Genomic DNA, 17,460 nt, shown 5'->3' on the forward strand with positions numbered 1-17,460 from the left:
TTGTGTGGGGCAGTCTAGAAATATATATGCACACGCACTAGCATCCATGCACACTCACATAGATAGATATACAAGAGCAGCCAGCAGGGAGGGGCAGCAGCGCTTACCTGACCTCCCAGGATGTGTGTTGATTCAGCTTCCCAGGAGGTAGAAGAATAAGGGTGCAAGGAGGTTGAATGCATTGGTACTGCACCAATCTCCCCACCACTTTGTCCCATTGCCTCCTGGAAAGCTGTGGAGATGCTTCTGCCAGGTAGGTACCACCAGCCACACCTACAGATACAGGTAGAGTTGAGTTGTGTTCTCCTTACTCCTTATTATGATATTCTGCAGCTGTCAAACATAGAGCTCTTTCAGAGTTAGTTGTTTTGGAGGGCGGGTGGCTAATAATATCCAGGTAGGAAAACGCTTCTGATGCATTCATGGATTGAGCAGATGTTAAGTTTATCAATGTCTGTTCTGTTATCTATGGACACCCCCCCCCACTCCCTGTTCCCAAGCCTACTTTCTCACTATTAGTAGGTCTAGGGAGTTCTTGTCAGCAGGTCCCCTGTTGGGATGATGAGTCTTCAACAGATGCCCAACCATGCCAATACTTGATCCTGAGTATCAGAAGATTGATGTAGATATGTGTGGTTGGGAAGCATCAACAATGCAGTGTGCACAGCATGATCAGCAGGAGGTACAAAGCCAGTAAGCTGAATAGACAACAGTTTTACCAACAATTTTCTATGCTGTCAGTTGTCATTAATTCAATTGCCAGTTTGCAATTCCATTACAATGAACAGTTTCCCCCTGCTGTCTAGGTTGATCACTGGTGGCACAGATGGCAGTCTGAAGAAATGGGATAGCAACACCCTTGGATACATGCATACCATTAAGCAAGGTAGAGAGCTAATGGCCAGCCTCTTAGTTTCTCTGATATTTTGCCAGCAACTGCAACATGATCATCATTTGCTCTCTCTTTCAGCTACCAGTTCAGCTGATGAAGTCACTGCTTGCACCTATGCTGATCTTTACGACAACAGGTACAAAGGATGTTGTTGTTGCTATTTTAAAAATGAAAAGTATAAATGGCTAAGAAAATACAAGTAAGCTGGGAAGAGGTCTATACTGAATGATCTTATAAGAATAATTTGGATACCTGCAAGATGGATGTTTCAGACAATTCAGCCAGTTGAAACACACACAAACTCTGGCAGCATAGAAAAGTATCGAACCTATCATGGAATCTCCTGCAGTTAAATCAAGTTATCCAATAAGTCTTCAGGAAAGACTGTGCATATTTTGTATGCGATTTGCATAGGTGGGGAACCTGTGGCCCTGCAGATGTTGCTGGACTCCAGTTACCATCATTCCTGACCATAGGCTATACTTGCTGGGGCTAGACTTGAAGTCCAACAACATCTGGGAAGACACAGCTTTCTGCTCCCTCCTGTGCACACTTACTTGGCAGTAAGGCAAATAAAAAATAGAGAGTTTTACCTCTGAGTAAGAATTTTATGGGGCATACTTGCAGCTGAGTGTTTGGGTTTCCAGCCTTAGTGTTTTAAACTTACAGTGGCACATTGGTATTTGAACGGCTTAGTTGTCAAATAAATTGGTTCCTGAACACTGCAAACCCAGAAGTAAGTGTTCCAGTTTTCTAACATTTTTCGGAAGCCAGATGGATGTCCAACATGGCTTCCGCTTGAGTGCAGGAAGCTCCTGCAGCCAATTGGAAGCTGTGCCAATTGGTTTTCAAACAGTTTCGGGAGTCGAATGGACTCTTTGAATGGATTAAGTTCAAGAACCGAGGTACCACTGTAGTGTGTTTATAGCCCTTACACTTGTTGAAAATAAATGTAACATTTGTGAAGGTGGGTACAGGTAGATTAAGGATGATAAATCATGCCAGTCAGCATGAAATAAGCCATTGTTTGTTTTGCTTCTGGATTCTTGTATACATATGAAAATCAGTGATGCCACACTGTTTATGTAGTTGTTTCCTTTTGGGATTCAACACAAAAGGGGTTATATTAGAATTGGCTGCCCTCTTTAAATAAAATGTTTCAATTTTTTAAAAGATACATCATCTCTGTTGGATGGGGCAGGAAGATCAGTATTTTCCTAGTAAGTATAAATTAATGTTAAGTTTAGTTGCTCCACTATAAGATGTTGGGAAGGCCAAAAATGGGAAATTTTAGGTGTTCCACAATGAACTCAGTAAGAAATTGGAAGCCCAGAATAACTATACCAGCATTGTGCACCCGAAAGACGAACAGTCATCTAATATGGAGAATAACTTGTTCAGGATAATGGACACCTGTCTGAGCAGGTTTCTGGATCATTATTTTTTTGTCCAATCAGTTCATAGAGCTTTTCCTTACAGCCAATGACTTCTTTGAGTAGTATGAACAGTTCCCATTCCCTCTTAATACTGCAGACATGAACAGAAAGTGTGATGTCTATATGTGCATAAGTATGACTGGTTTATTGGAGGCTATTAGTAATGACAACTACATGTTCAAAGGCAGAATGCTTCTAACAAATGCCAGGGAGCACACCTGGCAGTGGGTTGTTTCTTTCAAGATATCCCATGTAGGCTTCCTTGAGGCATCTGATGGGTCACTGGAGGAAGTTTTGGGGAATGACTGTAGCTCAGGGACAGGGCACAGTCTTTATGTGCAGAAAGTCCTAGGTTCAGTCACCAAGTAGGGTTGGGAAACACTTCTGTCTGAAACCAAGGTGAGCTGCTGCCACAATACACATCTGGTTGGATTGATGGTGTTGCTTGGTATAAAACAGTTTCCTATGCTCATTTCTAAGTATGATGCCAGATTATATGGACCTTTGGTCTAACCCAGTTGGCTGTTATTATGTTTCTAATCTCTATTATATGGCTCCCCCCTCCAAAATCAGAATAGCCTTGTGTCTACAGATGATCCTGCCTGCCCCGCGGATATAAATGAAAGGCAAAGTTGTCTGACAATATTTTTCAGTTTCTATAGCTTCCGCATTGCCTTTTTCTAGAAATATGAGTAGTACCAGTAACACTGCTTTGACATACATTATTAACCTATGTTTAAGTATATATAAAAATTTTATTTTGTTTATCCATAAAAGAATTATGAATCTCTGGAACCAAAGATGGAACTGAAAAGTTTTTAATTTCAGGATATTGATGATGAAGTCGTTGAAGGATCATACCCACAACTGGACTGGATTAGAAGTATGGTAAGACATTAACTTGCAGTGAGAAATGGTAGTTAAACATGAATAAAAGTTGAAAAGATTTCTACATGAATTTGCTTAGAGCAGGGGCAGGGCCACTAAAATGTTGCTGAACTACAACATCTGTTATCCCTGCCAATTAGCCATGCTGGATGGGACTGATGAGACTTGGGAGACCAATAACATCTGGAGAGCCAGAGATTCTTTACTCTTAGTTTAAAGCATAAGATACACCCCATGTGTGCTTGATAGGGCAATGACTGCATGATAATGACCACTTTGCCATTGCACCATGCAGGAACAGGGCCACAAGGACGATATCTTATGTGTAGCTTCGTGTCCTCCACATTTCTTGGCCACTTCTAGTTTTGATGGTGAAGTTCTCATATGGAATCTGCTATCGGGACATCTCTGCAGCCGTCTTCATGCTGTAGACAGAGCAGCAAGGGAAGGAGAAACAGGTGAGTAGGATTAGACCTTTTGCTGTGCTAAAATAAAAGCTTAAAAGAACTTGCAAGGTGTGGTGAGAGAAGTGAAAAATGAAGTGTGTACAGTGTCAGTAATGAAAATGTTTTTAAAATGGATTTCTTGTCTGTGTCACCACAAATGGCAAAAAAAAAAAAAAAAAGGTTTGTGGTAACTGGAGTAAATTGCACGGTGAGCTACAACCACTGCACAAACCTAGCTGACCAGGCAATAACCACATGGAAGCCATTTAAATATTATTCTGTGTGACAGCCACAGTATGTGCAAATTCCAGCCCCCATTGCTGTTTCTACATATTTTAAAGGGGAAAGTGGCTATGTTGATACACACAGGGTTGTCTTTTATTTGGGTCTCTATTTCCAAGTACAAAATGTTGCGTTAAAAGCCACCCTGAAATTAGACTCCCAAGTCATTTGGTGTGTTTTAAAATCAAAAGATGAACCAAGTAGATTGAGGAAGCTGTAAGCAAATTTTACTATGTGACAAAGTGCTACACCTTTACCTGAGGTATGGCAACATCCTCCCACACAGAACAATTAAAGCCGCTCTCCAAGGAGTGGTAATCATATGCACAGGTGGCCTCCATCTGCCTCCACTACTGACACCAGTCTCCCTGCCTGCTCACATAGTTGGTAAATGTTAGATGTGCACCATCTCAAGCCTGGACTGAGGGTGCTTCCTGTGAGAGTTTATTGTGGGAGCGCAGAGTCCACACACTGGAAATGTCACCCAATTGCCAGCCTCTGTGTACCTGCAGGTATATGTACCTGTGCCATCAATTGCGGATAACACCTCATGCATCTGATGAAGTGGCCTGTTGCCCACAAGAACTTATTCAGTAATAAATTTGCTAGTTTTGATGGCGCCACAAACCTGTGTGTGAGAGGAAGTGTCTTGTGGAGTCTCCCACTGTACCTGGGCGAGCTGGGCTTGGCTTTACAGATTACAACAGTGAAATGCATTGCTGACAAATATCCTGTGCTGGTGTGAGATTGTGGAAATACTTTGTGCTGGATTGTGCTGGAAATGCTTTCATGGTTCTTTTTGTCCCCTCCCAGAGGATTTAACCATCAATAAAATCATTTTCCTCTTATCAAGGCTGGAAAAGAAGAAAACAGCTGCAATGTTAGTGGCTAGTGGACCTAGAGGTAAAGACAAAAGTTAGATAGATAGATGATAGATGATAGATAGATAGATAGATAGATAGATAGATAGATAGATAGATAGATAGATAGATAGATGATAGAGATAGAGATAGATAGAGTGGGGCTGGGGTTCAGAGGCCTACATATGCTCAGATCCCATATTCTTCTCATGGCCCCAGGTGCTCACCAAAAACCTGCTCAGTGATTGGGGAACCCTTCAAAATGGCTGCCAATGCAGGGCAAGGGGCTGCAGTCCAAAGGGTGTTTCAGGGCCAGGCTAGGCAGGACACCATTCATACAACTATCAATTGTGTGAAAGGTGGTTTGGGAGGCTGGGGACTTCAACCTTGCTGCATTCCTCACACCATACATTTAAAGAACATTGCTTCCCCACCCTCTGAAATCTGGGAACTGCAGTTTACTCCTCACAGAGCTATAATTCCCAGCACCCATAACAAACTACAGTTCCTGGGATTCTTTAGGAGAAACAAAGCATTTTAAATGTTGGTGTGGATGTGATCTGACTATTGTTATTGGGAGAAAAAAACTCCCATTGCAGCCATTAGAGCTTTCCTCCCAATCCATGTATCAGGCAAGCATGGCAGGGAGGTGGGGGGAAACACCCCAATGGCACCTGAGGCTGTCGTAATTTGCAGCACTTGTGACTTTGATGGTGTAGCACTGTGGCCAAGAGACTGAGCTACAAATCAGGTGGAGCCCCCAGTCCAAAGCTCACCTCCGCCATTAACTCAATGGCTTTAGGTAAGAGTCTCTCCCTCTCTCCTTTAGTCCCCCCATTTGCAATAGGGGGGAGAATAATCCTGATTTACATGGTTACTGTAAGGATGACAGTTAGCTAATGCACAGGAAGCACTTCGAAGCACCTGAGAGTGATACCCAAATACAAAATATTATTAAGAGGATGTTGTTCAACCAATGACACTTAAGAGGCAATGCCTCTTAAGATTAGTGCTGTTGAAAGAAGCACTCAGATCAAACAGGCGTTTTAGCAAGGGAGATCCTTTCTTAAGAAAGGCAACTCAAAATTTCTTTCTTGTGCCAACTGCATATTGGGAAGAGGCTTTAGGCCTTGCGTCAGTACCTAGATTTGTGGGAGGATGTTACTCTGTAGAAGCTTTCTGAAAGAGTCTTAGTATAGAGCCTATTGTGCGACCATTGTAGGGTGAGAATGAACATATCAGTACAGAGAAAAAATTCAGGTTTCAGAGTTTCTAGCAGAAAACCAACACTCCCCACCCCACCCCCAACCACAGGGAAGACTTCTACTTTAAGGGGGGAATCCAGAAAATCTCATTTTCATCTTTGTGATACTGTTATTGATACCATGATTGCTGTTATTTCCCAGGTTATATTGCATTCTGGAATATATATGGCCGTGGGAGACTTTTTGCTTATTTCTCTAGTGTAAGTGCTGCTCATTTTCTGGAAAAATGTTTTATATGTTGCTAATTTCCATTTGTAAGGCCTCTGTATGTTTTTATTAGTGCTGTGAGATTCCTAACAGTTTGGAAACAAACAAAATAAGAACTAGATCTTTAAATAAGTCATAACTGGAAGTGGCACACATTCATTTAGGTTGCAATCCTAAACAGCAAGGCTAGGTAGGTAGTGGTCCTCCAGATGTTGCTAGACTATAACTCCTATCTTTGCAGACCACCGTCCATGCTGGAGTCCAGTAACATCTGGAATGTCATAGGTTCCCTTCCCCTGCTAGCTACACTTACTGGGGGAGTAAGCCCCGTTGCATGCAGTAGGGTCAACTTCTGTGTAAATATGCATAGGATTGCTCTGTGCATTAGGGCTTTGCCTGTATCCTCTTCTTTTTCATAGGATGGTAGTCTAAGCATCAAGGTGAACCCAGAGACAGTGCTAGCCCAGGGCATTTTGCGATCAGAGACAAAGGACAAGATGCCACCCTGCTGCTTCCACATACAGAAGCTAGATAGACTGAGAGCTGACTCTCAGTGGTATCCATCCCTGAGGGCAACAGGTTACTTTAGGAGATACAGAGTATGGGGCATGCACAACCCTATCCCCTCGAACAACCCTGTTTGCATAGCGCAAAACCATGGGTTGGTATTACATTAGAATCAACCCAATATGTAACATAATGTGCAATCAAAATAAAGAGTAAACAATAGCCTATTGATAGTTGGGCTGGATCCATGCATTTCACGTTTGCTTGACTTAAGGGCAACCTTAAAATGTAGGCACTTCTTGCCTGTGTGTGCCGAAATTGCACTTAAAATCTCACCACATGCACCAACTGAAATGCAAAACTAATCATTCACCAAAAGTGACACAAGTAACGAAGTGCTCCTTAGAGTGCAAGGAAGCTTCAATCCAACACACCCTTCTAGGCAGGGCTGGGAGTGAGTTCCATTGAACTCGGCTGAATTTATTTCTGAGAACATCATCACAGAATTATGCTGTTAGTCCTCCCTCTTGAGAGTAAAAATAAAATAATGCATTTCCGCCACAACTTTAGTATTGAAGCTTCTGCAATCCAGCATACACGATTGTTATTTATTTTATTTTTCCTTGCTTGCAGTCAAGAGAGAGATCCACAGTCAGTGACGTGGCAGTTGATGACAAGGACTTCCTCTTGTGTGCAGGAGACCAACTGGGCTTTCTCTATATCTGGAACATTGCAGAATATGCCATCAATGGCCCAGAAGCCAAGCCACCAGTTTGTAAGAGAAACATTTTTATTCAAAACCCAAATGTTTCATATTTGCTCCCAAGTGTACAGTATGTCCTTACCTTAGTCTCCCCTCCTCCTTCTTTTCAAATAGTACTTCACAGCTGGAACACTCACAACTGCAGCATAACCTGGTAAGACATGCTGAGAAACACAAGGCCTCTGCGGAAAGATTAGGAGCTGGCAAATCCATTGGGGACAAGCTCCCTTTACATACGTCTTAGGCCCCCTTCTCATGGTGCACTGGTGGTGGCAGGAGGAACTGCTGCAGTGTAGCTCTTTTGCCTGCATTGTCTGCTTGGGTAAGAAAGCACAGACCCTGTAGAAGAGCAGTGGGGAGCTGGATTCAGCCAGTGGATTGGGTGCTTATCTCTCCCCCCCCCCATCCCCGTGGGCCAACTTTGAAAGGCACACAACATAACAACATTTGAAAGGCACATGACACCACAATGTCATTAGGTGACTGTTTTTCCCTAGCACCATGCAGGGTGCCTTGCAAGCCACAACAATCAGCACTGTGCTTTGCAAGTCCCGAGCATCAGCCAGTTGTCTGCGCTGGCAAAGTACTGTGTATGGCATTATGTACAGGGCTTTGTACAAACCCCCTTTTGGCTCAACTGCATCTTTATTTGCCCCACACGTGACATCATATATGATGTCGGTTGTTGGGCATGTGGGTATGGCTTGGCATTGAGGAGTTCTACGAGTATTGCCATTTTAGCTGTGGAAAAAACTTGAGAAACAAGATGTTTAAGAGATTAAGGAAATTCCGCAGCAGTGCCTATTTTCAGAGCAGTTGTCAATATAACAAACTAAACCCATTTTCTTTTTCCAATGGAGTAGCATCAGCCTTATGAATGAGCACCAGCTTCTCCTCACTACTTCTTTAGACTATAATGCAAAGTTGTGGAGCCTAAAAGGGGAATATATAGGTAAGATTTAATTTTAGATGGAAATACATATACATTATTACACACCACTCCAATCACCCAGCAGTGTGAGATTCCAGGCGCTTATCCAGGGTTCATGTTTCCTTTTGGTAATGAGGTACAGTGGAAGCTGTGGTTTCTTTGATATATGGTTTATTTACACATATATACAACTTAAGCCTACAGTGGAGGGGTTCACAGCATCAACAACCCAAGAGAGTATTGTTTCCTCCATAGCAGCAGCCTTGAATTCAAACAGAAATCAAACATCGTGCTCTGTCTTTCTGCTTTTCTTCTCGGTCACAACATAACCAAACTCAACTCTAAACTCTGGCTTTTGGTGTTCTATCTGTGAGTTGAGGGAGGGGCCCTACCTATTTGCTGTATTGCACAGAGCCCCCTTAATCCTATGTTCTCTTAATGGCCCATCACCCAGGCAACTACCTCATCACAAAGCTAGCCTGGCTTACATTTTAACACTTGTTGGACCCAGGAATAAGGAGGTGTTGCACGCACAAACTGATAACTATACACACACTGCATGATGTGTCTGCAACCCACATACCCCGATCCTGTTTTTGCCACATCAAACTTTCTCTGATTGCATCTGGAATGGAACCATCACCACTGCATCATCACGGAGCAGAAGTCTATCAATTGCTACTAACCATGATGGCTACTGCTTCTCCACAGTTGAGGCAGTAATGCTTTTGCACACGTTGCTGGAAAGCATAGGGCTGCAGATTGCTCTTGTGCTCGGGTCTGGCTTGCAGGTCTCCCACAGGCATGCTCATAGGTGTCTACTATGCGAACAGGATGCTGGTCTAGGTGGGCCATTGGCCTGATCTTGCAAGCTCTTGTTATGTTCTTATGTGGTTGTTCATTCCCCAGGACTGTAACCGTGGTTTGGGTTTTTTGAAAGCTTTATTTTGGGTTGTATCCAATCAAGTTATTCAGTTAGCAGGTCTTCCACCTGCACAATGGGACTTCTTCTTCCTTTACTCTCCTGTTGTCCTCCCAAATCTGTCCTGTGGTTTTCTCCAACCCTTTGGAGCAGATTGGTTGGGGGAGGCAGGGAGCAGAAATTTCATTGCGCAGGCAGATGCTTTTATCTAACAGGACAACTTGGTTGGATATAGTCCTTTGTCTACATGCAAGTAAAAATTAAATATATGCATAGCAGAGAAGATTCTGAGGTAGTCAAGTATAGCATTTTAAAGTAACTTTACTTTTTTTAAAAAAGGTACATTTGGTCAAAGAGAACCATGGAACATAAAAGAGAAGTCATCATGGGGACTATCAGAATCCAACCCGAGTTCAGAAACTACCTCTGACTCTTTTGGACAAGAATCTACAAGAACCTTTGACACACTGAAGAAATCCAAGATGGATGCTGAGGTAGGAATATTATCATCACTGGGCAGTATTTGAGTTTTATTTAGAGCAGACACATTGAAATTAATCAGCATGACTAAGCTAGGTCCATTAATTTCGAAAGGTCCACTATGATTAAAAATTAAGGTAGCTGAGTATCTCCCATTGTCTTGTCTTTTCATTAGCATTTGGCTTCATTGCCAACTAGCTCCTGTCCCCAAACCAGGTATATTATATTCCTGATAAGGATAACATTTCATGTACCTGATGAAGTGGCCTGCAGCCCATGAAATACTCAACAGTATACCCCCCATCCCCAAGCTCAATAGCTCTTGAGATGTGAAACTACATAGCTTTTTCAATCTGGGCAGATCTGCAATTTTTGTAAGTCTCTGATAAGTATAATGAAAAATATGAAGAATCAGAAAATGGGATAAAATTTAATGTAGTGTTCATGGAGTACTGTATTGGTCCTCTGCATTCTTCTCAGCTCTTTTTATGGAAATGAATGCTTTATGCCTGCTTGACACATGGAGGGACTGGAAAACAGCATAATTTTCAGAATATATATATATATATTTAAAAACTATTATGTTGGCTTATCCTGGTTTTGCTACTTTTTTTGCCTGCTCCAGCAGCTTCTAGTTCTTTGTAACAAAATAAAAATAAAAAGTAAATTTGATTTGAAATTGTCTAAAAAAAAAACTGTTCTTTTAATATACCAAACATAATGGCTAAACACATTATACACAATACTTTGTTACTTTCGGAACAAAAAAATAACATTTGATCTGTAATATATGTTTTATAGAAAGTAATTTACTACCTTGCAACCATTTTATTACCCTTTCTGAGTCCTACTGCTACTATCACCCTTTGCTTCGAAGCTAAAATTATACTGCACAATTGTGTCACCAACTCACCCCACAAGCTCTTTCTTCCTTCTGGGAAAGCCTTGTAATTATAGTTGCTGTTTCACCAAAAACTTTTATTTTCTGGGAAATCATTGCCCCCTGTGTACTTTGAGGGCACTTCTCTGCCCAGCCTAAATGAGTGGTATGTTATCCCATAGATGATTTGGGACACTTGCACTTCAAAGATGGTAACAGATGATGAACTTGCTGAAGAATTGAAGCAAAGGCAGATAGACAGACTACACAGGTGTGTACAACTTGGATTTAAATCTTCTTTATTCACCGACAACATACTGGCCCATACTAGGTTAACAGATGTGTGAGTCTTGCATGGCGTAATAGAATGCTGCACTTTATAAAAGACACAGGACAACTGAAAATTAAATTTTGTTGACAGATGAGTCCATACTCAAGTGCGCAGTCTGTGTGTTTGATACAGTAGCAACATGTATTTCAAAAAACTGCTTTTTGCATCTACCATTCCCTTTGTGTGCCTTGTTAGTAGTTTCCCAGAAATTATTGGAAGTGATCTGCAGACTCCTAGCTATCTATATAATCTATTCTCTCCCCATTCCCTCACCTAATTTCCCAAATTTAAGCAAGAAGTCTTAATTTTGTATCATTTGGAAAAGTATCCTTCTTACAACTACTAGCCAGAAAGAAACCAGCACACCATTTATCTTTCAGATCAAAGCAGTTCCAGTGGAAACCTATTCAACATGATGCAAACCGAATGAATTCTTATCACTCTCTTCCACTGTGTGAGTTAGCTGACACACAGCTTGCCTTCCACAAACCAAATCTAGCAGCAGAACTTGACGACCCATTTCAGTTGGAAATTTAACAGCTTCTTGGACAGGCTGCAGGGCAGAGGCAGCCTTTAAGCAACCAAGCAACTTTTCTCAAATGTATGATGTGTAAAAAGCAAGCAGAATTTATAAAGTGTGCTGATGTGTTTTTTTTCTGACCAAAGAACTTTGATGGCTGTTAAGAGATCAGTCCTCTTTGTGGACATTAATCCCATTGGTTAGGACAATTATTGTATTACAGTAGCAGATTAAGCTGAAACTAGTGACAATAAAAAAGTCTCAGGGGAACATCACTTCTGGTTCAAGAAGTAGATTTAAATATTTATTATAAATTTTTACACACAATCTCTGGTAAATTAGTGTTGCCACTTGGAAATCAACTGACATATTCATCCATTTGTGCATGATGTCACTATGAAGGATTCCATCCCTTTACATATAAACACTTTGCATACTTAAACACTGCTATAAGGTTATTCAAGCTGAACACACTCCTGTCCCATGGAGACACATTTACATAAGAAAACACTTGCTAAATATAAAATGTCTGTAGAACCCTGGCCATGGCAGCTGATTGACTTTAGCTTCAGCTTGTTATAGTGAACTGATTTCCCCAATTCAGACCTTCATTTTTCTGTATCTTGAGGTACGTTTATGAGAAAACTAAATGGAGTCACTTTGCAGCTTACAAGAATTGTACCATTTTGCTATTCACAAGTTTATCCTAACAAAATAGCAAAAGGTGGCTTTTTTAATTGGACAATGCAATTTAGCAAGCTTCTGTCCTCCTCGTACATACTAATTTAATAGATTCACAGGAACCCATTCCAAATTCCAAACTATGGAAATTAATTTGAAATTGCAAAGATCATTCTTCATAATATGATTTTACACTTCTGACTTGAACTTGCTAGCTGGCAGCCTTGGGTATTCTAACTGCTGTTTAAAGTAGCTCTTCTGAAGCAAGGCTGGAAATAAAACAGTCTTGTTTTGGAACCTTAGGTATCTCTGTGTGTGTATTGTGTCTGTGTGCAAGAAAGGAAGATAGCAGGAAAGTTTCCACTTATACAGAAAGGTAACTCAAAAAACGACGACATTTGTCTGTAGGATAACAGCTTGTACTGCGAATTATGGCCTATTAATCTGCTGATTTTTGTAAGATACCTACTTAAATTAAGTAGCAATTAGGAATTAAAATGGAGCGGGGGTTTAGATGAAAAAATTGTGGGAAATTGCAGTCAAACATAATATGCATGATTGCTAGTTACTGCATGAATGGGTTAAGAAAATAGAGCTGTATTCCCAGACTTGGCTATGTCACACACCCTCTTCTCTAATGTGCTAGGAAGCAAAGCCTTCTCTTCCTGTTCTCTCTCTGATCAAGGAGCAAGCTTAGAGCACGCGTTTGAAGTTTTCATTCTGTACATTCTGTCTTCTCCTTGCTGCTGCTTGGATAAATGCATGAATCTGACTTTTTTGTAAGTAAAGCTTTTTAAACTAACAGTGTGTGGTTTGTTCATTGCCAGAGGGGTAAAAAGAAAGGAGTGATGTATGCAACTAAATGGGTTATGAAAAGGGTTCAATAGCCTATATTCCCATGCTATAGTGCTGCTTGACGTTTGTGAGTTTAAACTCTGCTACTGGGGGCTCTCTCCTGCTGGAGAGTTCATTCAGCCCTGCATTTTGAATCCAGGCACCCAGCCGATTCTTTTATTCATAGCCCCCCAAGGATTCATACCCCCCCCCAATTAGTATCAAGGCCTGCATTCCAACTCAGTTAAATAAATACCTATAATTAAATTGTAGCCAATTTAAAATTACACCAAATTTAAGTGAGAAACTAGCTGCTTAAATCAGGCATAGGCAAACTCTGGCCCTCCAGATGTTTGGGACTACAACTCCCATCATCCTTGATTTAAATGGTGGGTTCCATTTTTTTGAGGTAAGGGCCATGGAAGATGAAGGAATAACCAGTTAACATGAGCAGGCATCAATGCAGAAGGACATGACATATGGAGTGAAATTATAATTCCTGATGATTCTAAACAGGTTCAAGAAAATAATCTGATGCATTCCAGTAAAACTGGCCAAGACTTATGGGCTACTGTTTTATAGACAAGTGTGGGTGGGTGGCATGACTATGAATAATGAATCTATAAAACTATAATTACTGGTGCTAGGTGGAGATGAAAATAGGAGCTGAGCAAAAGCAGGCAGTACCACTAATTTGCTGTTGTGAGATAAGAGATAACTCATGCATATAAACAACTGGGGGAGTAAAACAAAGTTGCTAATTAATTTTTTCCCCATCACTCATGTTCAATATCATCCACAACCAGAAGTGGGCAGAAAGTAGACAGGAGGAAAAAAAGCAGACTATGCAAAACTGCTCAGTCTGCCTTCCTGATATTCACTAAGCACTTTGCTCATGTGTTTTTCATGCATGCAAATACCCCATCCCAGACACATTTAACTACACTAACATACTGATAAATCTACTGGAGTCACAATGAACCACAGGAACATGATGGGGAAGAAATTCATCTCAGACACAAGGCACTATCCTCTATTAAGCCTAAACTGGAGAGGCCAAATCCATTCTTAAATAATGTTTTAAGAAGATACTTAGCTCTACTGGTCATGTGATACTGTGCCTCATGAGTTCTAGCACCAGTTGACATACCATTGTGACTTAGGGTACATACTGCATCAATCAGTCCATGGTCTAGTATATTAACTTGTAAAATGTACTTTAAAATTACTCAAAATGCTAAACGTAAGCCAAAAGTATGAAAAGTGCTTTCGTTACATATAGTCTGCAACTAAGAAATAATGTTCACTCAGAAACAGAAAGGTGTATAAAGCTAAACCCATGCCGTAAAATGTAAACAGATGCATTGAAAAATCTAGCATTTCTATCCCAAAAAGAAAGAGTCCACGTTCACAAAGAGGCTTTACATATATATCACACTTTAATAGGCTGATTTTGATTTAGCAGCTTCCTCTGCAAAGCACTCAAGCTACTTTGAAGATAAAGTGTGGAAAAGTGTGGAAAACCCCTGGGAGGCCAGCTTAGAAACTTTTTGAATGAATTCTGGGCAAACTCCATATGCCTACACTGCTAGATTACTATTAATACAAACAAGGTTCCATCTTTGTACCATTTCATTAAGGGAATATTTTTCTGCAACAAATCAAGGGATAAAGAACAATTGCAAAAGTGTACAACCTCCTTTCTCATCTGAGCAACATTTCCTTAAATAATTTGGTGGGAACCATGCTTCATCCCTGAAGATATGAGCAGGGGGTTTCTAATGCTGTAACAGACCTTTCTTTTCTGCCATACTTTTCCACATCAATATTCTAGCTTGGACATTTTATACACAGCTCTCTGTAACCAATAATCACTTTAGTATCCAGAATTCATTTGTTTAGAGTAAGTCATTACGAAGTCAGCGTGACGTACCAGAAGCTGAATTCAGAATATGCTTGAATATGCACATGAAAAGTTTACCTCACACTGAAGCTACTGGAAGTCAAAGGAATGGTCTCATCCCATGAATGCCTGTGTTAAATTGACTGCAAGGACATCACTAGTTCCACATATAAGAGAAAAATACAGGTCAAAAGAATGTAGCAAAATTGCATAATCCATTATCCTAGGTATTGGTCATAAAAACAGTAATTGGCTGCTTATCTGTGATTTGACTTCCTTTGGGTTATCTATCAAACACTGTAAAATTGGGTTATGCTCCACTGGTATCATAAGACAGACTTATGGCAGGGGCAAATAGGAGAAAGTGACTCCTAACCCCTCCCAATAAAGTAGGCTTCCAAGTACCTACCAGTGTACAAAGCCTAACACAATAATAAGTTTAATTCTTCCCTTTACATTTTTTTTAAAAAACAAGCATTTTATCTAGCTGGCAGATTGGCATAAAACGGGGTAAGCACTAAGTTTTCTGCAAGCATCTCTTGGCAAGGAGGTAGGAAATCCACTACAGACCCAAGCTCAAGAAAGGATCCTAATCCATGGAAGACTGAATACTGAATGACCCCAGTCTTCTTCTCCCACCCAATCCCATTTATTATTCAAAAACAATGTCTTTAAAGATAGAATCCACAATTGCCCCTAAATGTTGAGTAATTTCAACTGGCTTCTTCCAGTTGACAAGGAATTCCACTTGCATGAGCTCTTGTTATCGGGAACAAAGAGAAAACATCTGCACCACTCATTATTAAGATGGCAGTAGATGAATTAGTTTGCTGAGGCATCTGAAAGGGGTGTGGTATACTTGGGTGCTAAAGCCTCCTCACTGTACTCAGTAAATCTTAAAGAGTGTTTAAAACAAGCAAACAAAACCCCCTTTCCTTGCATTGTTCTGGTACTTCTAAACCGACCAGATGAAGATCTCTGTTATTCACCATCCTGTTTCACAGCCATCCCAAAATCAACCTATTGGTGTGAAAGTTGCAGAAAGAAGTGTATAAGAAAGCTAGGATTCCACATGTCCAACCTCATGGTCCCAAGGGAAGATCAGAAAATGGCTTAAGCAGCAACATAGCCTTCTTTCTACCCTGAAGAAAGATGGTTAAAAGCCTGAAAAATGAAGTCCAGTACAGGAATGTCTGGTAAAGTCAACCGAAGTCAAAGCCTCAGAAAAAACCTGTCAAATCCTGGACAGAGAATTTTGATAGCATTCCAAAAGGGCCTCTTTTTTGTGAACCCTGCAATCACTTTGGATTAGTACCACAGAAACCCTAGAGAATGCTAAAATATTTAGTAACATTATGGAGATATTGTACATTGCACAACTAAAAGAAATTCTGCCTACAATATTCACTAATCTGTTAAAATCTGAGATGCGGAGAAAAATACAAAACAGAGTGGAGAACCTTCCTGCATGGAACCTGGTGCACAAAAAACTGTAAGAAATGACTGAATAACTTGAAAAATACTGTAACAGAACTTGCATAGTAGTTGTGGAAAAAGAGAAGCAAAACTCTGCTAATGTGACAAAGGCAACATTTAAGCCAAAAACTGGGTTACTCATGAAGGATGTCTGTTCATTACGAGTTCTTTTGACCCCAATTTGCTCATATTTCAAGGTAGTTGATTTATTATCTCCTTTGATTATTTTTTAGGCTTAAAACTGTAATAGTAGAATCAAGTTTAAAGCAATGCAAATTTGGAACATTAGTTGCATGAATGTATCTTTGGGCTGAGTTTTTTTATGGATGCCAAAGGATGCTTGGGACCATTGCTGACAGATTTTGTGACTTTTGTTGTGTTCCTTTTCTAAACACAGAAACAAAAATAGAAGATAATTTGGCCAAGAGAAATGGTAGAAGTATTTCAGTAAGGAACACTGACAGAGATCAATTACCAGTTAATGTGTGTGTATTTTCCACTTTTAATTCTGAGGAGGACATATTTAAAGAACATGCATAGGCAGCATTCAAAATTAAGCTAAACTAGCAGGTCTGGAGGTAATTAAGAGAAATGAAAACATGAGTGAGTCCCCAGTTATGGCCTTCAAACTTTCACTAACGTTTCATACTATTACAACTTTAAACAGTGTCCTCAGCATCAACACAGAATATGATATATAGGACTGTGTGTACACGGAGACCATGAGCTTTATTTTGAGTCATGTTGGTAAGGCTTATGACAAAGAATGCTGCTGGTATGAGCTCCTTTCAAGCCTTGGATGTTTTGTCTACAAGGTTCTTACAGTTTTCATGGTACATCAACAAGATTAACTAATTTGCCAGCTAACCTCTATTTTAATATTTAAATTAGAACAGTACAACAACTAGAAAAAGGTCAGTGCTTCAAGTGGCAATATTTAAGCCACATCAAATCCA

General features: G+C 40.4%; 1 protein-coding gene across 5 annotated transcripts in view; it reads left to right on the forward strand.

Annotated features, from left to right (window-relative positions):
- LOC309350117 (cilia- and flagella-associated protein 337-like) overlaps positions 1-17,342 on the forward strand; it is a 34,735-nt gene extending 17,393 nt beyond the window's left edge. For 2 of the 5 annotated variants that reach the window (XM_081876777.1, XM_081876778.1), the window contains exons 14-26: positions 807-886; positions 971-1,028; positions 2,067-2,112; positions 3,157-3,216; positions 3,512-3,674; positions 4,758-4,847; positions 6,211-6,269; positions 7,417-7,558; positions 7,661-7,700; positions 8,407-8,498; positions 9,739-9,893; positions 10,942-11,030; positions 11,471-17,342. In XM_081876777.1, coding sequence (XP_081732903.1) covers positions 807-886; positions 971-1,028; positions 2,067-2,112; positions 3,157-3,216; positions 3,512-3,674; positions 4,758-4,847; positions 6,211-6,269; positions 7,417-7,558; positions 7,661-7,700; positions 8,407-8,498; positions 9,739-9,893; positions 10,942-11,030; positions 11,471-11,627 — 1,231 coding nt within the window. In that variant the 3' untranslated portion in view covers positions 11,628-17,342. The remainder of the gene's footprint in view (positions 1-806; positions 887-970; positions 1,029-2,066; positions 2,113-3,156; positions 3,217-3,511; positions 3,675-4,757; positions 4,848-6,210; positions 6,270-7,416; positions 7,559-7,660; positions 7,701-8,406; positions 8,499-9,738; positions 9,894-10,941; positions 11,031-11,470) is intronic. The other 3 variants (XM_081876779.1, XM_081876780.1, XM_081876781.1) reach the window with 3 other exon arrangements.
- Positions 17,343-17,460: the final 118 nt, after the last annotated feature.

The sequence above is a fragment of the Podarcis erhardii genome (assembly GCF_964252035.2).
Source record: "Podarcis erhardii genome assembly, chromosome: 9".
In the NCBI taxonomy this organism is placed as follows: Eukaryota; Metazoa; Chordata; class Lepidosauria; order Squamata; family Lacertidae; genus Podarcis; species Podarcis erhardii.